The sequence below is a fragment of the Staurois parvus genome, unplaced genomic scaffold (assembly GCF_062004578.1).
Source record: "Staurois parvus isolate SC_StPar_1 unplaced genomic scaffold, SC_StPar_1.0 ptg000096l, whole genome shotgun sequence".
Classification (NCBI taxonomy): Eukaryota; Metazoa; Chordata; class Amphibia; order Anura; family Ranidae; genus Staurois; species Staurois parvus.
Window position 1 is genome coordinate 12,235,829 of NW_028317892.1, and position 23,396 is coordinate 12,259,224.

General features: G+C 39.6%; 1 protein-coding gene across 1 annotated transcript in view; it reads left to right on the plus strand.

Moving 5' to 3' along the window:
* ZCCHC7 (zinc finger CCHC-type containing 7) overlaps positions 1 to 4,648 on the plus strand; it is a 268,307-nt gene extending 263,659 nt beyond the window's left edge. Inside the window, exon 9 of the mRNA XM_089670901.1 lies at positions 802 to 4,648. Coding sequence (XP_089527027.1) covers positions 802 to 1,226 — 425 coding nt within the window. The 3' untranslated portion in view covers positions 1,227 to 4,648. The remainder of the gene's footprint in view (positions 1 to 801) is intronic.
* The last annotated feature ends 18,748 nt before the right edge of the window (positions 4,649 to 23,396 follow it).

Sequence of the window (23,396 nt, forward strand, 5' to 3'; positions counted from 1 at the left end):
TCATAAGAGGCATGGCGAGTTTTTTGAAGTTGTATTTTTTTGTCATAATTTTTTAGAAAATGAAATAAATTATTTTCACAATTTTCTTTTTTTTTTCATACTGTCACCAGTGCAGTACAGCATCATCATATAACTGGCATGGCGGTGATCAGGGACACTGGTGAGAGCATGAAAAAAAAAAAAATATATATATATATATATATATATATATTTATTATTATTATTATAATTTTTATTTCTTTTTAATTACATTTTTTTCTTTTTTTTAAGATTTTTTTTCCATATTTCACGATAACCAAAGTAGTACAATGTTACCATAGCGCGCAAATTGCGCATGCCCGGGAGTACGCCATATGGCGTCCACCCAGAAATCTAATGCATTTTTCCGGCCGCCAAACGGCTATTGGCCGGGTGGCTAATGATTAAGATAATAAGAATTTTGACATACCTGTAAATTCAGTATCTTGGTATACAGTGCAGGATATGGGTTGCTACGCTCATCCCCTGTGATCTCCTTAATGTTTGCAACAAAAAAAAAAAAAAGTGGGTGGAGTTTTATTAGTACACTGGGAGGAAGTTCTCAACTAAGCTTTTACAGCAGCCAATCACTTGAGGGTAGCTGCATATAAATCATGGTCTAAGAATCAATTCCTGTGTTGTGTACCGTGCTCTAAGATATGGCAATTACAGGTATGGCAGCATTTTTAATTTTTTTTTTTTGATTAGTTGTGAACACAGATAAATCTTTCTTGCAAGACTATTCCCTCACTGGACTAAATGCAGTTTTTTTTCTCTACTTAGAGCTTCAAGAATCTGGACTACTGCCATTACAAATTATTGAACGCAAGAAAGATGAACGCGAGAGCACACGGCTTTTGAAGAAAAAGAGAAAAAAGATGAGAAAGGAATCCAAACGTGAAAAGAACAAAGTTGACCGGAATTTGCAAGCTATGAATAAAAGTAGAAAGAAAAAAAACAAACTTGTCAAGCAAGAAGCAGAAGACTTTCCTAGAGGGAAGCCTGAGGAGAACCCCAGTAAGGCTGCAAAAAAACACAAGAAGAATAAATTTAAACATTTGTTATTCAAATATGGAATTGACAAAAAAGATTTTGATGGGCATCCAGTGAATTGCAAGAAGAGATCTAAGGGCAAGAAAGGAAATTGTGCCACTTCTGATTTACTTACAATTAAACAAAAGAAAAAGAAATCTAAAACATATGACTAGATGCAGAATTTTAAGAACATTCTCAGAGTACTGCAAATAAATACTAATTTATAATACAGAATTTGTACGCCAAGATAAGCAACTTTAAACAATGAGTCCTTCCAATCCCTTATGTAATTATTATTGTTATTCAGATGAATAATTATTTTTTACATGCAGAAAAAAAAAGTCATTTCCATGTCGACGACCATTCTCTTGTGACCAGGAAACTAAGTGACCTCTGTGTTTTTGCAAGACCTCCAAATTAAAAAAAAAATAAAATGTATTGGAGTCTTTATTGTGAAAGACAAATTCTGATTTGTTGTATTGTTGTGCCATTTTTTGTCTCATTTAAGCCAGTTAACGACTCTGCGTTCCAACTATGCTCTTTTTTTTATGAAAAGTATACTTCATTATTTCTCCACAGAAACTCATTGTAATGCAAAAGATGTACAAAGTGCAAGTGAAACAAATATTACCTAATAAAAATTATTTTCCTTTGTGCAGTATGATACAGCAAAACAAGTAGAATATATACAACTATATGTTTGACAATTCGTGCTAGATATAGATTTCATTACCTACCTCCTTACTGCAGGTGAAATATACCTTGTATTTTTTTGTTTTGTTTTGGGTTTTTTTTTTTTTTTTGAGGGGGGGGGCAAGTTTGGTTGTAAATGTTAATGGATATCTCCTGTTTTTGTTTCATTATTAAAAAAAAAATTGTCTCAAAATAATATTTTTTTAAAAGAGAAGTTTGGGAATTAAACAAATAAACACTTATACTCACCTAGGTGGATGCGTCTGTCCCCTGCCACTTCTAAAACTGACGACTGAGCGACCAAAGACTGCTGATCCCTCAGTTCTCGGTCTTCAGTGAGCAGACAGTCAGTGACTGTCAGTCAACAGCTATCTGCTCTGTTCCTTCAGCGCTCACTGGAGCACCGAGCTGTGGAGAGGGTGGGAACTGCTGGCTCAGGCTCTCAGTGGCACGCTGCCTCTCCGGCATCTAGGTGGATCCCAACATTAAAGTTGGGATCTCTCCAGAGTCTGGACCGACTAATGTCAGCTATCAGTGGACTTTTGCCAGCTATCAACTGAAGCTGGGTCACGAGTACAGAATAAAGACCCGCAGGAGAAGTTGGCCCAAAAGAGCTTTGACCCTACTTCTCCTTTAAGCTTTTAGCTGTATATTTAATTTCAGTATAGCCATAATCCACCACCAAAAAACAACCCAAAATAAATTTGCCTACTCCTAAAATGCATGGGGATACTACATATGTTTACATTATTTGTTTGTTCCTGTATTAGGCCCAGAAACAATAGTGCTCATTTTTCCTTCAGAGGGTAATTAAGCCACATCTATTGTGATTGGCTGTAACAGTGATTACCTAATCAGGATGAAATAATTGCACTCCCAACACAAGAGAGCGGCACACATGTGGCAGCATGGAATGGGGTCAGCTCACTTAGTGCTGACACATATATTTCAGGTATGGGTTCAGATAAAGTAATATATTTAATTTTAAGGACAAGTAAGACCATCTTTTGGTGATATTATTTTGCCCAAATTATTTTTTTCTGCAATCTAGGTGCAAAAAAAAAAAAAATGAACACATTTGTTTCTAATTTGACCAGTGAAAATAGTGTTACTGTAGGTAAAATGTATACATTTTATTTAATAATTTACCCTGTTTAAAATGTCACTAAAATTACATTTCTCATTCAAAGCATCACACGATATTTACAAATACATTTAGTTTCCCAAGTTTTTACATATATCAGGGCGATACACAAAAAAAACCCCACAAAGCTAATGAAAATACTTTAAAAAGTGAAAACATTTTTGGTCTAGAAAACTGTAGAAATATATATAGCAGTGCTCATCAAGCATAAATGAGTACGCCCCTTTTGAAAAGTAAGATTTTAAGCAATATCTCAATGAACACAAGAACAATTTCCAAAATTTTGACAAAACTGAGTTTTAGAGAACATTTGTTTAGCTCATTACATATAAGTAAGGTTAACATTAATATTAACTTTGATTACAAAATCTTCAGTTTTAAGCAAATTGATGCAAAAATGAATACACCTCACAACAAAAACTACTACATCTAGTATTTTGTATGACCCCCATGATTTGTAAGGACAGCACCAAGTCTTCGAGGTATGGAATTAACAAGTTGGCGACATATTGCAACATTGATCTTTTTCCATTCTTCAAGAATGACCACTTTTAGAGCCTGGATGCTGGATGGAGAGTGATATTCAATTTGTCTCTTCAGAATTCCCCATAGGTGTTCGATTGGGTTCAGATCAGGAGACATACTTGGCCACTGAATCACTTTCACCCTCTTTTTCAGAAATGCAACAGTGACCTTAGATGTGTGGTTTGGACCATTGTCGTGTTGGAAAAGTGCATGATGACCAAGGGTACGGAGTGATGGTAGCATCTTCTCTTTTGATATAGAGCAGTACATCTGTGAATTCATGATACCATCAATGAAATGCAGCTCCTCAACACCATGCAGCCCCACAGAAGGACACTGCCACCACCATGTTTCACTGTAGGCACCATGCATTTTTCTTTGTACTCCTCACCTTTGTCACACCATACAGTTTCAAAGCCATCAGTTCCAAAAAATTTATCTTTGTCTCATCACTCTAGAGTACAGAGTCCCAGTAGTCTTCTTTTTTTAGCATGGGCCATGGCAAATTCTAGGCGAGCTTTATTGTGCATGGGCTTTAGGAGAGGCTTCCATGCATGCCATTCCTCTGCAGTGTATGCTGTATTGTGTAAATGGTAAACAATCACCCCAGTTTGGCTTTCTACTTCTATAGCTAACCTCATGTAAACTTGTATGGCAATTTTCTTCAACCCTTCTCAGCAGAAGACGCTCCTGTCGAGGTATTGACTTCTGTGGATGGCCTGAACGTCTCTATGAGATGTTTGCAGTTCCATCTTTGTTAAATTTTTGTATCACGTCTGCTACAGTATTCTGACTGATAAGTAAAACTTTGCTGATCTTCTCTTAGCCTTCACCTTTCTTGTGTAAAGAAATTTTCTTTCTCATGCCTTGTGACATTTCTCTTCCAAGTGGTGGTATTGCTGCCAGCATAAAATGGGAAGTGGTTTTCTTTAAGTAACGCCCTTTTATAATCAACTGCTGGACACCTGTTTAATGAATAATTAGACTCGCCTGTAGTTTAATTCTTGTTAATTAAGATTTTGTTGACTAAAATTTAGCTTTGCTACTAAGACTTTCATTGGGGTGTATTCCTTTTTGCCATGCATTTGTTAGGAAAAATACTTTTTTTGTGTGTGCAAATTAACAAATCTTGTTTGCAATCAATGACCCGCATTTGTGTGAGTATTTTGTAGTATAATGTACCATAGAAAATGTTCATTCTGAAAGGAAAGTAAAGGTTTTCTGACAAATCTATTGGGGTGTACTCATTTATGCTGAGCAGTGTGTGTGTGTATTTGTGTGTGTGTGTGTGTGTGTGTGTGTGTGTGTGTGTATGTATGTATATATATATATATATATGTGTGTGCGTGTGTATGTATGTATGTATGTATGTATGTATGTGTATGTATATATGTATATATATTGTGGGAACTCGCTTCAAATGGTAGAGCTCTTCTTGTTAATGCACACAGCAACTCGCTTCTTTAAGGGCTTTTTTGCCCACTTTTATTTAAAGAAAGTTCAAATAACACAAATGCTTCCCACGCAGGGGTATCCACCATCAAGAAATACCAACAAAGATTCAGCCTCCTGGCTTGTACACAGTTCACTGTCTGTCTCCTGCAGACTCTTCCCAAATTATGGCCACTAGCACACAGCTAGTCTGGCTTTCACCTGACTCCAAGGCAGAGACCTCCTGTCTGCCGGGGTGGAGCCCTCCTGACTCCGTTTGCCGGGGTCGAGCCCAGAACTATGGTTAGGACCCTATAAAAAGGCCTGTACACACCTGTGCACTCAGTGTGCTGGGGGTTCTCAAAACACGGACCCCGGATTAGAGATTTCATCCCTCCCAGATCTCTTTGAAATCTCCAGGCTCCAGATCCCAAAACAAACTTAATGAATAAATGAGGAAACCGAAAAGTCAGTTTCCTCTGCAATACATAAACTCTCTGGAGCCCCTCAACCTGCCTGGTTGAGAATCCAGGGTTTTCAACTGGAGTTTGACCGTGGCAGGACACCGCACTGCCACGATATATACACACTGTTACTCTGATTAAAGTGTTCCTTTAATTTTTTTTATCAAGTCAATTAAACTCCTGGGATATTGATCTGGGCAGTTACGTAGCAGAGGGGGTTGTTAATCAGTTTCAGCTGCCTTGGTGTTAATGAAATTGGCAACAATGAGATGGCCTCCAAAACAGGAATGGTTTTACAGGTGGAGGCCACTGACATTTTTTCCATACTCTTTCCTGACTGTTTTGCACTAGTTTTGCATTTGGCTAGGGTCAGTGTCACTACTGGTAGCATGAGGCAATACCTGGAGCCTACAGAGGTTGCATAGGCAGTCCAACTCCTCCAGGATGGCACATCAATACGCACCATTGCCAGAATGTTTGCTGTGTCTCCCAGCACAGTCTCAAGAGCATAGAGGAGATTCCAGGAGACAGGCAGTTACTCTAGGAGAGCGGAACCGGGCCGTAGAAGGTCCTTAACCCATCAGCAGGACTGGTATCTACTCCTTTGTGCAAGGAGGAACGGGATGGGCACTGCCAGAGCCCTACAAAATGACCTCCAACAGGCCACTGGTGTGAATGTCTCTGACAAAACAATCAGAAACCGACTTCATGAGGGTGGCCTGAGGGCCTTGCGTCCTCTAGTGGGCTCTGTGCTCACTGCCCGACACCATAGAGCTCAATTGACATTTGGCATTGAACACCAGAATAGGCAGATCCACCACTGGCGCTCTGTGCTTTTCACAGATGAGAGCAGGTTCACCCTGAGCACATGTGACAGACATGGAAGGGTCTGGAGAAGCTGTGGAGAATGTTATGCTGCCTGTAACCTTGTTCAGCATGACAGTTTTGGTGGTGGGTCAGTGATGGTCTGGGGAGGCATATTCATGGAGGTTCACACAGACCACTACAGGTTAGACAATGGCACCCTGACTGCCATTAGAAATCGGAATGAAATCCTTGGACCCATTGTCAGACCCTACGCTGGTGCAGTGGGTCCTGGGTTCCTCCTGGTGCACCACAATTCCCTGCCATATGTGGTGAGAGTATGCGGGCAGTTTCTGGAGGATGAAGGAATTGAGAGCATTGAATGGCCCCCACTCTCGCCTGACCTAAAATCAATAGAACACCTCTGGGGTATCATGTTTCGGTCCATCCGATGCCACCGGGTTGCACATCAGACTGTCCAGGAGCTCAGGGATGCCCTGGTCCAGATCTAGAATACCCCAGGACACCATCCATCATCTCATTATGAGCATACCCTGACGTCAGGTATGCATACAAGCACGTGGGGGCCATACAAACTACTGAGGACCATTTTGAGTTGCTGCAATGAAATTTCAGTAAAATGGACTAGCCTGTAGGTTGTTCATTTTCATTTCCATCAAATGATGGGGCATCTTTACGTTCCTAACACATTACCCAGTCCATATCAGTATAGATATCCAGCATGATATTTTTCCCCCATTGAGATCTGATGTGTTTTCAAAGTGTGCCTTTAAATTTTTTGAGCAGTATTTAATAGCCGGTAGGAGGTGCGGAAGGTAACTCGTACTGATTAGGGTTAGAAAGGAGTAAATTAAGAACACATTTTATTGAAGAAAAAAAATTACAGTTGTAAAGATGCTTTAACTGACATGCAGACAGAAGCAGATAACTAAAACAGCAATGATACTTTACATCTGAGTTTGAACAGTGTTTATTTGCACTGAAATATATTTTTGACAGCAGTAGCTGGGAATGGCTGCTATGCTTACACAGCAAAAACTTTGCTGTCAGTAAAAGCAAGGAACAGAGGTGCAGCAGTGGGAAAGGGCATACATCATTGGTGATGTACATTAGGAGTACTATGTACACCTAAAACACAAGTGTCTTTAAAGAGTGAGAGCCATCAGCTGACATCACATCAGACTTCCTATTCCTGATAAGTGCAGAGATCTACTATACACATTTATTAGAACCATTGGGTGCTATTAATAGCCCCTTTTTATTACACTTCACTCCAAAAAAAGCTGAATGCTCCTAACTGCTGCTGAAAGCTGGCATAAAGACTCTATTATGAGCGTTTTTCATCCTGCAGTTTTACTGGCATTTTGTAGCTTATGGTGTACATGGCACCAGTTTTCTCAGAGGAGACACTGGCTGCTGCCAAAACTCAGTGGGCTCTTACTGACACTGCATGCCAACTTAAAGATGGAGGTGCTGGCTGTACCTGTTACTAGTACTGCTACTAGTCTAAAGTCCCTGAGAAGCCCTATGACCACAAAAACATTTTCCATGCAAACGCTATTTCCAAAAGTTCTGTATGCTGACTGAAAACTTCCCGATGCATTTTTTTTACTTCCAAACGTTTTGCAGACCAAAGCTCTGACAATCTCTGAAGAGGATGCAACTGTATTTAAAGATCCCATAGACAAATGCCTAATTTTCAATGGTAGGCAAATCCAACCCTACTCCACACTAATCCTTTATTTGTGGAGCGTTTAGAGTTGCACACCCCTGCACTACTGTGTAGATGAACTGGTTCATGCCTCCTGTCATATTTCCTGTATAGGTTTCCTATCTGTAAGCATGCATTGAATTCTTTGTTTGAAAAGTTGAACTGCAATGTAAGAGATTTTGTTGTGCATGCCTTTTAGGGGCAATGTCTTTTTTTAGTGCTGCCTTGAACACCCTCATCAAGGATGTTATCGGGTATAGGAGTACTCATCAACCCCAGCAAAAGAAGCCTAGGCCTCAAGATATAAAGAAGCACCCATTTTGTAAAACAAAGAAGAGTTATGTTTGTTACTTCCAGGCTTCAGCCTTTTGTTTTAAAAGCCAGGAACCCATTGTCACTGCAAACCCCAAGCCTCTAAATCCCTCAAACCTGGCAAAGTCCTCTTCAATGCAAAAACACGCCACCACTTTCCAAAGTCTGTTAAACTTTGCAGACATTTAGAAAGACAGCATCTCAGATGCCTGGATGCAGGAGGTGGCTTCAACAGGCTACAAGCTAGAGTTCTGCCCTCAAGACCCATCGTGCTTCATGTCAACCTTCCAGTGCCACCACTTATGTTCGAAGACCACTATGCAGCTTTTTGAGGGTCTTGTGAAACAGGTTATAGCCCCAGTTCCTGTTTCAGGAAGGTTTCAATGAGTGTATGCCCCCTTTTGGTTTTGGAAGTGTGAAAAGGTTGTAATAAAATCATCTTGGATCACAAGTACTTAAATTCAGGTCCAGAAATTCAATACGGAATCCATCAGGTTTTTCATAGCCCCCCTTTATCAGGGAGCTGTTCATGTCTCTGCAGCCATCAGTGAAGCACATGTGCTTGTCCCTATTCTTTCAGCCTATCAGCATCATCTTCACTTTGCTGTTGGTACTCAACACTTCCAGTTGTTCTAGCCCATTTACCTACATTGTTAGGCTCTCAGGGCATCTCAGTTGTGGGATACCTGGAATACCTTGTGCATTACCATAAAAAAAGCTCTGAGGAAGAGGCAAGTCCTCCAAACGTGCCAGCGTATTGGATGTCTATACTCCCTACCGTTGCGTAGCGCGGTGTTGACCAAGCTGTTCTTTTATGATGTGCCTTTGACTTTACTGTCATTTGTAAGTAGAACTCCTACTTTTATTTCTTATTAAACAATTTTTTTGGTAATACACTAGGCCTGTGCGCCTTCTGTTTGTTCTTTCTTCATTTAGTGTATTTGGATTTCCGCAGTCTTTTGAGGGCAGCAAGGTGTGCATAGTCCAGGACATTCATGATGTGGTTCTAACCTACACCAGTCCATCGCCAAGCGCAGGAGCATTTGTGTTTGCTGATATTGCTAGGAGTATCTTGGTCTGATGCTAGACACATCTCAAATCAGAGCTTTTTTTCCCAAACAAAACTTCAAATTCTTCACTCCCAAACTAGACTCTTCAGTTCAAGAGTCAACAGGCTTTTTGCTTCAGCATAAAAGTCATGTGGCTAATGGTAGCTTCTTTTGAAACTGTCCCTTTTGCCCAGTTTTAATCCAGACCCCTTCAACTCAACATCCTGTCATTGTGGGACAAGTCAGTTCAGTCTCTAGATAAACCAGTTCATCATAAACGAATGACGAGGTTGTCACTGTAACTTGGGAATCCAGCTCCATAGATGGGAAGAGCCTTCTGATTTCTTAGAAAATCATTATAATGAATGCTAGCCTGACAGGAAGGGGACTCCTAGACACCCTGATGGTTCAGTGGACTAGGATATGTAAAAAAATTCCTGATTTCCAAACAACATTCTGGAGCTTAAAGCAATTTGCTTGTCTTTACAGTGCTGCACATCAGTCGACTAGGGGGTCTACTGATCAGGATCCAGTGATACAATGCCACGGTAGTGGAATACTTCAACCATAATGGAGGAACCATCTTGCCACAGCAGGAAACATCGAAAAGATTCTGTCTTGGGCAGAACTTCATGTCTCAGCCTTGTCCACCATTCACATTCCAAATATGGATGGTTGGCAGATAAACTACCTCAGCCACAGCACCTGAATGAGGAGCAGTGGGTCCTACCTGTGGAAATGTTCTGAAATTTGTATCACAGGTTGGGGACACTGGAAGGTTTGTCTCCAGGTACAGAGATCCTATAGGGAAAACAGTGGATGCTATGGTGGCTTTGTGGGATCAGTAAAACGCAATCTTAAACCTGTTTTCCCCTGAATCTCCTTCCTCATTTGCTTTGCAGGAGTGAGATAGAGGGCATCCTGTTGATCATCAAAGCTCCAGACCCCAGGCATTCCAAACTTGTCAGACTCTTGGCAGAGGCTCCATAAACTCTTTGTAATGTCATACAGGGTGCCTGTGAAGGTTCATTTATCCAGGTCATGCTATATCTACTAGTGTTGTAGTTAGTCACATTCAACTGGACTTGCTCTGTTGTGTTGAAGACTTTTTGTAGCTTACCATGTCACTTCAGGTCCTAGAATCTTGGTAAGATACCACAGCACTTATATTCACACTTTAGGACACCTTAATCCAATCACCACAGAATGTATAAATGTTGATTGTCCAAGAGCAGGAGGCTAGGTATAAAAGTTGTGGTGCCATCTTGTATAATGTACATAACCTCATTGTTGGTGTCAGAAATCCTGCATAGGTGTTAGTTCCTAGATTTATATGGTATAGGTGTGCATTGTATTAAAATCACTTAATTCAGTGCATCACACTGTTCATATTTTTCCTCTTTTTTGTTAGAACTTTGTTGACATGCCACAGGTGATATTTTATTCAGTTCTGTTAATTACAACAGTGTTGAAATGCAGGGTTTGCATTTCCCCACTCTGTGCTGAAAAAAGGACTTCATATAGTGCTTTTTTCTTTCATAACATACCATGGCAATGCTAGGCAGCCCAACACAAATAGTGTGAAGAGACCCAAAAAAGAAATTGTCACAACACAAAGAAACTTAAACAAAACATACAATGAAAATTGCATCAGAAGCTTCCTTCGGGTCCTGTGCCAAGCTCTATACCCATAGACGCACAGTGGTGGTAGGCCACACCCGTTTCCTCCTCACAAAAGTTTGATTAGTGGCAGCAGCAGCCTATAGCTCGACTGCCCTCTGTTTCTCCCCATAAAAGCAGTAAGTTAGGGGTGCAACACTGGAGCTGTAGACAATGCTGGATAGGTGTCATGGAGCCAGATAAGCGTTTAAAGACAGTTAAGCTTGGGGGGTATGCACTAGAATTGTGTTGAAATATGCTTTTCATTTTTCTAATTGGTAATGGGAATTCACTTTTGACCACGGTGATGAGAAGATTCCAAGACGCAAGATTGAAAATTTTTTTGAACAAATGAATTCCTAACAGTGTATGAGGTTTTAGTTTGAAAAGGTCCATTTGTTCCAATATGGAATGTTAAAAACATACGAAATTTTGAACAACATTCATGAAGAAGGCGAAAGTACTGGGAAATTTCATATGAAAATCCAATAGTGTAAAGTCGGCTGTACTGGGGTATTTTTTTTTTTTGTTTTACCATAATGCACATAAGGCATTAAGATAAAAAAAATAGTTTAGTACTACTTTAAAGCAAAAACAAAATTTCCTGTAATTGTATGTTAGATAAAAAAATATAGAACAAGCTGTACTTTTATGATACCAAATTTAACAGATACTGATTGCTGTTAAAAAAAAAAAAAAAAAAAGTATTTATTATACTCACATGACATCTAGAACAAAGGCTGGAATTTTGGGTATAGATACAGTATAATATACCTCCCTTATTGCTTCCTTAACAAATCATATTCCATAGTCTACAGCCAACAGAAAAATGTGTGGTGTCCTATAATATACGCATACATTTTTACAGTATTAGTAAGTGACGCTTATTCTCTCTACGCGGTTCATAGGCTAACATCCACTTCATCAGGAGATGTTGAGAGCTAATCTCAAACAAAACATATATACAACAGTCATAGTATGTCAAACAACACATTTATATACAAAGACAAAATTGTGTCTCTGGGCTTACATCTGTAAAATGAAGTATATATATATATATATATATATATATACACACACACAAAAACAAGGGTTTTTTTTCTGCAAAAGTTATTGCGTGGGACACATTCTAGAAAATATCAGACTGGTCATATATCTCATATTTATCCTACTGTGAATATTGCCATCATACAAATGGGTTTGGATTTGCTAATGAACTGCTACTAAGAATATAGGGTGAAAGGGGTAAAGGAAATATCACAGCTTCGATCTAGCCCCATATATCTGTACACCAAATGCCCACCAGAGGTCACTCTTCACACCAGGAATACTGCCACTACTGATCTGTCATCACAAAATGGAAATCCGCACCAATAAACAGGAGTGATATAATGACCTGCTAGTCTTGTAATGATCAGGTGTCCCTGGGTTATGAATCCTGTGCCCCTCCAACAGTACTGCATGCAGATGTCCCATCCTCTCTTGGAACGCTGGATAGTAATGCAAAAATGAATAGGGAGAACCCCAACCCAGCAACCAGCTTGTGAAAAGTGTTCCCTCCTTGCTCACAAAAAGTGACTCTAAACGCTGATGTAAAAAGTCCCTTTTATTTCTGCCTGCTCCTCTAAATCTCCAAATTGTCTTTTTTTTTTTTGCTGCTGTGACCTGACTTCCTGGTAGATGGTGGCTTTGTTTGGTCTCCATGATCCCACTATATGTAGGAATGTAGCCACCCTTCTTTGCTCACGTGGTCAGCTATGGGATTTGTAGTGTGCATAGACCAGTACAGACCACAACTAACGTGCTGCTCGTTCAATACAAACAAGTGAGGGGGGAAAATGAAGTTTGGGAAGTCACAGAGGACATTACAAGGAGGTACAAAAGCATGCTAAGAAAAGATTTAATGGCTTTCAGTAGATTACAGGAACATTAAGTAGTGCATACAGTGAAGGAAAAAGTATTTGATCCCCTGCTGAGTTTGAATATTTGCCCACTCACAAAGAAATTATCAGGCTAAAAAGTGAATGGTAGTTGTATTGTAACACTGAGAGACAGAATAGCAACACACCATTCAAAAGAAATGCATGTCTAACAAATTATGCACTGATTTGCATGTTCATGAGGGTAATAAGTATTTGATCCTCTATCATTCAGCAGGATTTCTGGCTACCAGGTGTCTTTCATACAGATAACAAGCTGAGATTAGAAGCAGTCTCTTAAAGGGAGTGCTGCTAATCTCGTTTTGTTACTTGTATAAAAGACACCTGTCCACAGGAGCAATAAAACAATCAGATTCCAAACTATACACCATGGCAAAGACCAAACAGCTGTCCAAGGATGTCAGGGACAAGATTGTAGACCTACACAAGGCTGGACTGGGCTACCAAACTATCGCCAAGCAGCTTGTTGAGAAGGTGACAACAGTTGGTGCAATTATTCACAAATGGAAGAAACACAAAACAACTGTCAGTCTCCCTAGGTCTGGTGCACCATGCAAAATCTAACCTCGTGGAGTGTCAATGATCATGAGAACAGTGAGGAATCATACCAGAACTATATGTGAGGATCTTGTCAACGATCTCCAGGCAGCTGGGACCACAGTCACCAAGAAGGGTTGATGAAAATCGCCATGCGAGTTCACTGCAGTTAGCTACAGAAATAGAAAGCCAAACGGGTGAAACTGCAGAAATTGCTTGCTTGAGTGTTGTCCACGAAGGAAACCTCTCCTAACGCCCATGCACAAAAAAGCTTGCCTAGAATTTGCCAGTGCCAATGCTGAAAAAGAAGAAGACTACTGGGACTCTACTCTGGAGTGATGAGACCAAGATAATGTTTTTTGAACTGATGGCAGTGTCCTTCTGTGGGGCTGCATGATTGCTGCTGGTGTCGGGGAGCCGCATTTCATTGATGGTATCATGAATTCAAAGATGTACTGCTCTATATTGAAAGACAAGATGCTACCACCACTCCGTGCCCTTGGTCGTCGTACACTTTTCCAACATGACAATGATCCAAAAAGCACATCTAAGGCCACTGGTGCATTTCTGAAGAACAGGGTGAAGGTGATTCAGCGGCCAAGTATTCTTCCTGATCTGAACCCAAGTGAACACCTATGAGGAATTCTGAAGAGACAAGTTGAGCATCACTCTTCATCCAGCATCCAGGCTCTAAAAGAGGTCGTTATTGAAGAATGGAAAAGGACAGATGTTGCAATATGTCGCCAACTTGTTCATTCCATGCCTAGAAGACTTGGTGCTGTCCTTACAAATCAAGGAGGTCATGCAAAATACTAAATGTAATAGTTTTTGTCTCAGGGTGTATTCATTTTTACATCAACTAATTTGAGTAACACTGAAGATTTTGTAAACTAAGTTATATTATTAACCTTGCTTTTATGTAATGAGCTAAACAAATGTTCTATAAAACTCAGTTTTGTCAAGATTTTGGAAATTGTTCTTTTGTTCATTGAGATATTGATTTCAAATCTTACTTTTCAAAAGGGGTTTACTCATTTATGCTGAGCACTGTATATACACATCCAGCATATGGGACACTTTCTATACTTCATGAGTGGCTCTGGTACAATATATCTTCATGTGACATGCAGGTTGTCTGGCGGCTTGTTTAAGTGTGTGAGGGAGATTGGTAAGAACATTCACAGCAAAAGTCTTGAGTTCTCCTCTAGGCCATGCTATACAGTTGCAAGAAAAAGTATGTGAACCCCTTGGGATTACGTGGAGTTTTGCATGAATTGGGCATAAAATGTGCTCTGAACGTCATCTAAGTCACAACAATAGAAGAACACAGTCTGTTGAACATAATACTGCACAAACATTAGATGTTGCCATGGTTTAATTGCACATAACATGTAAACATTCACAATGCAGGGAGGAAAAAGTATGTGAGGCCCTAGCTTAATGACTTCTCCCAGAGCTAATTGGAGCCAGGAGTGAGCCAACCTTGACTCCAATCAGTGTGATGATATTGGATGTGTTGCCGACAGCTGTCCTGCCCTTAAAAAACACACACCTGTTTTGGGTTTACTGGTTTCAAGAAGCACTGTCTGATGTGAACCATGCCTCGCAGAAAAGAGCTCTCAGAAGACCTACGATCAAGAATTGTTGACTTGCATGAAGCTGGAAAGGGTTACAAAAGTATCTCCAAAAGCCTTGATGTTCATGTGTCCACGGTAAGACAGACTGTCTACAAATGGAGAAAGTTTAGCACTGTTGCTACTCTCCCTAGGCGTGGTCGTCCTGTAAAAATGACTGCAAGAGCACAGCGCAGAATGCTGCATGAGGTAAAGAAGAATCCCAGAGTGTCAGCTAAAGACCTACAGAAATCTCTGGCACATGCTAACATTTTTGTTGACACATCTACAATAAGGAAAACATTAAACAAGAATGGAGTACATGGGAGGACACCACGGAGGAAGCCATTGCTGTCCAATAAGAATATGGCAGCACGTTTGAAGTTTGCAAAAGAGCACCTGGATGTTCCACAGCACTACTGGCAAAATATACTGTGGACAGATGAAACCAAGATTGAGTTGTTTGGGAAGAACACACAACACTGTGTGGAGAAAAAAAGGCACAGCACACCAACATCAAAACCTCATCCCCACTGTAAAACATGGCGGAGGGAGCATCATGGTTTGGGGCTGCTTTGCTGCCTCAGGGCCTGGACGGATTGTTGTCATTGATGGGAAAATGAATTCCAGAGTTTATCAAGACATTTTGCAGGAAAACGTACGACCATCTGTCCGCCAACTGAAGCTCCGCAGAGGATGGGTGATGCAACACGACAATGACCTAAAGCATACAAGTAATTCAACAAAACAATGGCTGCAACAGCACAGAATACGCCTTCTGGAGTGGCCCAGTCAGAGTCCTGACCTCAACCCGATTGAAATGCTGTGGCATGACCTTAAGAGAGCGATTCACACCAGACATCCCAAGAATATTGCTACACTGAAACAGTTTTGTGAAGAGGAGTGGTCCAAAATTACTCCAGATCGTTGTGCAGGTCTGATCTGCAACTACAGGAAATGTTTGGTTGAGGTTATTGCTGCCAAAGGAGGGTCAACCAGTTATTAAGTCCAAAGGTTCACATACTTTTTCCTCCCTGCACTGTGAATGTTTACATGTTATGTGCAATTAAACCATGGCAACATCTAATGTTTGTGTAGTATTATGTTCAGCAGACTGTGTTCTTCTATTGTTGTGACTTAGATGACGTTCAGAGCACATTTTATGCCCAATTCATGCAAAACTCCACATAATCCCAAGGGGTTCACATACTTTTTCTTGCAACTGTATGTGAAAATAGTTTTATGTAGGAGGTGAGGTTGGAACATATAGTTTCAGTCTCAAGTTTGGAATCCTCCTCTAGATCATGTTGTTAAAAGGTTCTATGAACTGTTCAACAATTGCTGCCTGTTACTACTGCACAGGACTTTGTACCTAGCCACATATGTCCTTGTCTCATATCTTGCTGCCCAGAAGTTGGAATATACACTTGGATATGCATCAGATATAACACTCAGTTGGAGGGAACTCTTGTATTCATATGTTAGTTTCCAGCTACTGATACAAGTGGAACATACACTATACTGTCAAAAGTATAGGGACACCCCTCCAAATCATTGGATTCAGGCGTTCCAATTACTTCCATGGCCACAGGTGTAGAAAATCAAGCACCTAGGCATACAGACTGCTTCTAAAAACATTTGTGAAAGAATGAGTCGCTCTCAGGAGCTCAGCGAATTCAAGCGTGGTACCGTGATAGGTTGCCACCTGTGCAATAAGTCCATCCATTAAATTTTCTTGCTACTAAATATTCCATGGTCAACTGTTAGTAGTATTATAACAAAGTGGAAGCAACTGGGAACAACAGCAATTCAGCCATGAAGTGGTAGGCCACATAAGATGACAGAGTGGGGTCAGCGCATGCTGAAGCACAGATTGTGCAGAAGTCGCCAACTGTCTGCCGAGTCAATAGCTAAAGACCTCCAAACTTCATGTGACCTTCAAATTAGCACAACCATAGTGCATAGAAAGCTTCAAGGAATGGGTTTCCATGGCCGAGCAGCTGCATCCAAGCCTTACATCACCAAGTGCAATACAAAGCATCCGATGCAGTGGTGTAAAGCATATGGTAATCCAGGTTGATCTCAGGCCTTGCTGCCCTCTTCAGATATGGGGGATCCTGAAAACGTAATTAAAGAAGAACACAAGAAGGGTGTGCTGCCAGCCTTGTGCACTACCTAAGCTACCATCTGTTTGAATATATAAAAACACTGCAATATACTCACAAACCCCATTGGGTATCAGGCTTAAATACATAAAGCAACACAAACTCCAATAATGCTCAAAGCACAGAGCTCTGAAGGAGGTATACCCCTCAAAATAAGTTAGCGTCTGATCCTGCTTTGTGATGTCACTGATGCACACCTAGAGTTGTGGTTCGAGATTTGTTGGAGGTTGTTTCACTTTATGTGCTAAGGTCCCATACCCAACTGGGTTTGTGAGTATATTGCATTTTTATATATTTAAATAAATGGTACCTTAGGTAATGCACAAGGCTGGTGCACCCTCATTGTATTCTTTCATTCAGTTTGCATGTGCATTTGTGGTTTAATTCTGTAAAGATCTCCCTTCTTACAGCTTATTTGTGTACTTTCTTGAAAAGCACTGTAGTGCACTGCAGAGCATGTTTCCCAGGCAGCTTCAGGACAATTAAACACACCATTTAGTTACTGTGGGTAACACCTCACCATCATATGTCAGGCCCTTTCTATTCAAAGTACTTTTCAATTTGACATAGCCTTCCGTTTCTTTCACTTCACAAATGTCATTTTTTTCACAGTGCATATTACAATTCGTGTTTATTTTCATTTGCTGATCTTATTTACTGCAAAAATCTAAAGGTTATCTTTTTACTGGTTTTGCTCTGAAACAAATAGAGTAAATTTTTACATGTCATTAATTATTTTGTGTAAATTTGGATTTTGCTTTTTATTGCAAATCAAATATCACAAGTCTTCTAGTGATCCGAACACAATGTATGGTTGACAAAGCAACCGGTAATTTCCTGATAATGAGCTATTAAGTTTTGTGTTAGCTTGGATGAATTGCAAACATCACACCAGATAAAACAAAGCATATTAGGGTTTCGGAAGAATTAATTTACATACTTTAGCAACTCTCAGAATTAACCATTACTAGGGCCATGGCACTCTTATGAAAAGAGACTGCATTATCCCCAGTGAGAGGGTCTTATATTTGTGAAACCGCTAACAATTAACTTCTCTTATTTCCTCTATTTTGGTCTGTTAAATATACGCTTGAAAGTGTTTTGTTATATCTGATTGATAAATGCAAAACATGTATATATATTATGAAGCGAAGGAGAGGAGGATCTTTTTTTTCAGTATCCTATTGTGACAACATTGCTCCTCCATAGATGCAGTACAGTGTGTCACCTAGGGCAGGAACCATTACTGGCAGGATCATCAGGGAAAAATAAAGGAAAAAGACTGAAAAATAAAAAACAAATGCAGCCACCACTAAAACTGATAAGCTGCAATATATTAAATTGTTGGTCTTCAGATACACTTTACGACTAGAGCTGTAATCTCAAGTTTTCTTGAGACTCTGCTACTACGTTTTGCAGGACAAAAATATAAAAAAAAAGTTTGTGTGAGTTTTGTTAACTTCTTGAGTCTAAGTCACCAGCTGTTTGTCCCCAACTTCATTTAAAAATGTTGGTGGGTCTCAGCAACTTCTGGGGCCCCTGCCAGCACTGGCTGTGACAGGCAGGATACAGCAGTAAGCCCAGGATCTCCCACAATCAGCTCCTGGGATTCTGATCGTTCTGCAAATTGCTTCATAGGAGCACTCTGTAGAAATAAATGTAAACACAACACTTCCATCAGGAGTGTAGTGAAATCATGAGTGGCATGTTGTCAGTATGGAGGTCAGTACAGAACTTTTACAACTGTTATAATGATCAGTTGCTGGCAGATCCCAGCCAGCAATAGATAACCAATAGAAGCAACTTGCTTCTGCATGAGAATATGGATCTGGTCTCTACATCGGGAAAAGTGAAAAAAAAATGTGTATATACAGGTGAAACTCGAAAAATTAGAATATCGTGCAAAAGTTCATTTGTTTCAGTAATGCAACTTAAAAGGGTAAACTAATATATGAGATAGACTCATTACATGCAAAGCAAGATAGTTCAAGCTGTGATTTGTCATAATTGTGATGATTATGGCTTACAGCTCATGAAAACCCCAAATCCACAATCTCTGAAAATTAGAATATTGTGAAAAGTGCAATATTCTCAGCTCAAAGTGTCCCACTCTAATCACCTAATTAAGCCATAACACCTGCAAAGGGTTCCTGAGCCTTTAAATGGTCTCTCAGTCTGGTTCAGTAGAAATCACAATCATGGGAAAAACTGCTGACCTGACAGTTGTGCAGAAAACCATCATTGACACCCTCCATAAGGAGGGAAAGCCTCAAAAGGTAATTGCAAAAGAAGTTGGATGTTCCCAAAGTGCTGTATCAAAGCACATTAATAGAAAGTTTTGTGGAAGGGAAAAGTGTGAAAGAAAAAGGTGCACAAGCAGCAGGGATGACCGCAGCATGGAGAGGATTGTCAGGAAAAGGCCATTCAAAAGTGTTGGGGACTTTCACAAGGAGTGGACTGAGGTTGGAGTCAGTGCATCAAGAGCCACCACACACACAGACGGATTCTGCACATGGGCTTCAAATGTCGTAATCCTCTTGTCAAGCCGCTCCTGAACAACAAACAACGTCAGAAGCGTCTTACCTGGGCTAAAGAAAAACAGACCTGGTCTGTTGCTCAGTGGTCCAAACTCCTCTTTTCTGATGAGAGCAACTTTTGCATCTCATTTGGAAACCAAGGACCCAGAGTATGGAGGAAGAATGGAGAGGCACACACTGCAAGATGATTGAAGTCCAGTGTGAAGTTTCCACAGTCTGTGTTGATTTGGGGAGCCATGTCATCTGCTGGTGTTGGTCCACTGTGCTTCATTAAGTCCAGGGTCAACGCAGCCATCTACCAGATTTTGGAGCACTTCATGCTTCCTTCCGCAGACGAGCTTTATGGGGATACTGACTTCATTTTCCAGCAGGACTTGACACCTGCCCACATTGCCAAAAGCACCAAAACCTGGTTCAATGACCGTGGGATTACTGTGCTTGATTGGCCTGCAAACTCGCCTGACCTGAACCCCATAGAGAATCTATGGGGCATTGCCAAGAGAAAGATGAGAGACATGAGACCGAACAATGCAGAAGAGCTGAAGGCTGCTATTGAAGCATCCTGGTCTTCCATAACACCTCAGCAGTGCCACAGGCTGATAGCTTCCATGCCACGCCGCATTGAGGCAGTAATTGCTGCAAAAGAGGCCCAAACCAAGTACTGAGTACATATGCATGCTGATACTTTTCAGAGGTCCGATATTGTTCTGTGTACAATCCTTGTTTTATTGATTGCATGTAATATTCTAATTTTCTGAGATTGTGGATTTGGGGTTTTCATGAGCTGTAAGCCATAATCATCACAATTATGACAAATCACGGCTTGAACGGCTTGCTTTACATGTAATGTGTCTATCTCATATATTAGTGTCACCTTTTAAGTTGCATTACTGAAATAAATGAACTTTTGCACGATATTCTAATTTTTCGAGTTTCACCTGTTTGTATATATATATATATATATAGTTTTAGACAGGTGTGAAATAATTCTGGAATGTAAGAATGCTTTAAGATATAAAAGTGTTAATAGTTTATATTTATCAATTTACAAAATAGAAAGTAAATGAGGAGAGAAATCCAAATCAAATCAATATTTGGTGTGATTACCCTTTGGTGTCTACATTGCTGAGAAATACAGGCAAATATTTCTCCATCATGCCAGACCATCAGGGAGATTTCTTTTGCAGCGGGACAACAACACCAAACATGTTGCCAATGTTATTAAGAACTATCTTCAGTGCAAAGAACAACAATGAGTCCTGGAAGTGATGGTTTGGCCCCCTCAGAGCCCTGATCTCAACATCATGGAGTCTGTCTGGGATTGATTTGAGGCAGCCTACTTCCACAGATCTGTGGTGAGTTCTCCAAGATAAACTAAAAATTCTTCCTGCGCCTAGTGAAACACTCTACTACAGGTTCTATCCTGCTGCTGTGCACTGTGATCAACACAAATAATGAAAAAATAGAGAAAAACAGCGCAAACATAGACCTCTAAATAAAATCAATATACAAAGTGCAAACATAAATGAAAAATTGATCAATAGTGAAGTCCATCAAGATAAACCAAAGTTCAAAAAATATCAAAAAATATATTTGTGCAAAGAGAAATATTTTTCAAATTCTTCTTCTATTATAAAGGAACTTCCACCTTCCACCCATGAAAACCAATATCAAATGCACTCACCAGATATAGGTGAATAAAACACCTCTTAGGAATTTATGGGATCCTGAACCCTCTTTCGTATCCACTCCATAGGAATCCTCCTCTCCAGCATAGGCTCCACCATCCGACCAGGGAGAAAAAAGTCTCAGATAGTGTAATATTGTAAGACACCATTCATAAGTGAAATCAAGGATTAAGGCCACTCACATTAAATTCACTTTAAAAAGGCATATTTATTAGGACCAGCTTCTTTCAGATGAACAGTAGATGCAAGGCAACCTCCCACGGAATCTCACATCACAGCTCCAGGTTACAGCAGAAGCTCTACAGAGACACCGCATATACAGATCCCAAAAGATGGCCGCTGGAACGCACCGCTCAGCGTGCGCTCCACTCACCGGAAGTGACGTCAGACGTACGGAATAGAAACCGGAAATGCGTCAACACGTTTCGCCCCTCCCATCGGGCGTTCTCAAGACGTTCATTTCCTGTCTGAAGCTCCCTTATATACCCAGCAGGGACCTACCCCTCCGTTCCAATTAGTCAAAACCCTCCCCGGGATTATCAAAAAAACCACTCCTCCTGTAATGTGACGTGAGAGTCCTTTACAGATGAGGTATATGCCTACACAATTAGAAATCCTTTTTCAAGTTATTCCCGACACTGTTAAATTATCTCCCAGAAGCGACATGTATATTACCACATGTCCCTAGTGGGAAAAACACGAACAAAGTATTAAACAATGCCTCACTATTACAAAAACTTTCTTTAATATATGAGCAATGAATAACATCACTACTAAATAGCAATAAAATGTAAAATTTTTTAATGAAAAATAAATAAAAAATAAAAATAAAAATGAAAAATAAAAATAAAAATGAAAATAAAAATAAAAAATGAAAATAATGTGTGAAATAAAAATAAAAATAAATATAAAAATAAAAATAAAAATATGAATAAAAATAATGAAAATAAAAATAAATATAATTATAAAAATAAAAAAATATTAATAAAAATAATAATAATAAAAATAAAATTAAAATAAAAATAAAAATAAAATATATATAATGCAAAATAAAATTGCATTAAAATATATAAAAAACTTTTAATAAGACACCTGAGGAATTTTTAATAGAAATTGTCTGTGCTCTTACCAATTAGACAAAAAACAATTAATGTCTATGTCCGAATTCAACCCTTTAGGGTACAAAGATCCCAATTGAAAGATCCATTTTGTTTCATTCTGCGAGATACTCTTAACCATATCTCCTCCCCTCCAATGGGAAAAGATCCGATCAATCCCGCAGAATTTCAAACACGATGGATCCCTATTATGACACATTCTGAAATGATAGGAAAGACTATGATATTTATATCCTTTTTTAATATTTCTAATGTGTTCACCTAATTATTATTATTATTATTATTATTACTACGAGTTTATATAGCGCCAAAGGGTTTGCTCAGCGCTGTACAATAGGGGGGGACAATACATGGCACAGTACAACAAAGACAGACAGCGTACGAGGGGTAAGAGGGCCCTACTCTTACGAGCTTACAATCTAGGACTCTAGGACAACCTAATCTCACCGACAATTTCCTGGAAGTTCTACCTACGTATTGAAGGTGACAAGAGCATTCCAACAAATACGTAACAAAGGAACTATCACAAGATATAAGATTATTTATTTTATAAGAGGAACCCGTAGAGCAAGAATGAAACGAATCATATCTCCTCTTAGTATCTCCTCTCATATTTCTACATGCCATACACCTATTACATTTATAAAACCCCACAGTATCCAAAAAAGTTGCCTTTTTCTTCGGAATATCTGGGATATTTTTTGCTAACTTCATTCTCAATGGGGGTGGTTTTCTGTAAATGAATGAAGGTTTCTCAGGTATTAAATCATGGAGAACCTCATCCCTCTTCAGAATCGACCAGTGTTTCCTTATGATATTTTCAATAACCTTATGTTGATTAGAGTAACCCGTAATAAAAGCCAGTTCACCTACTTTCTTCTTGTTCTTTCTATTAGTTAATAATTCATCTCTATTAATCATCCTCACTTGAT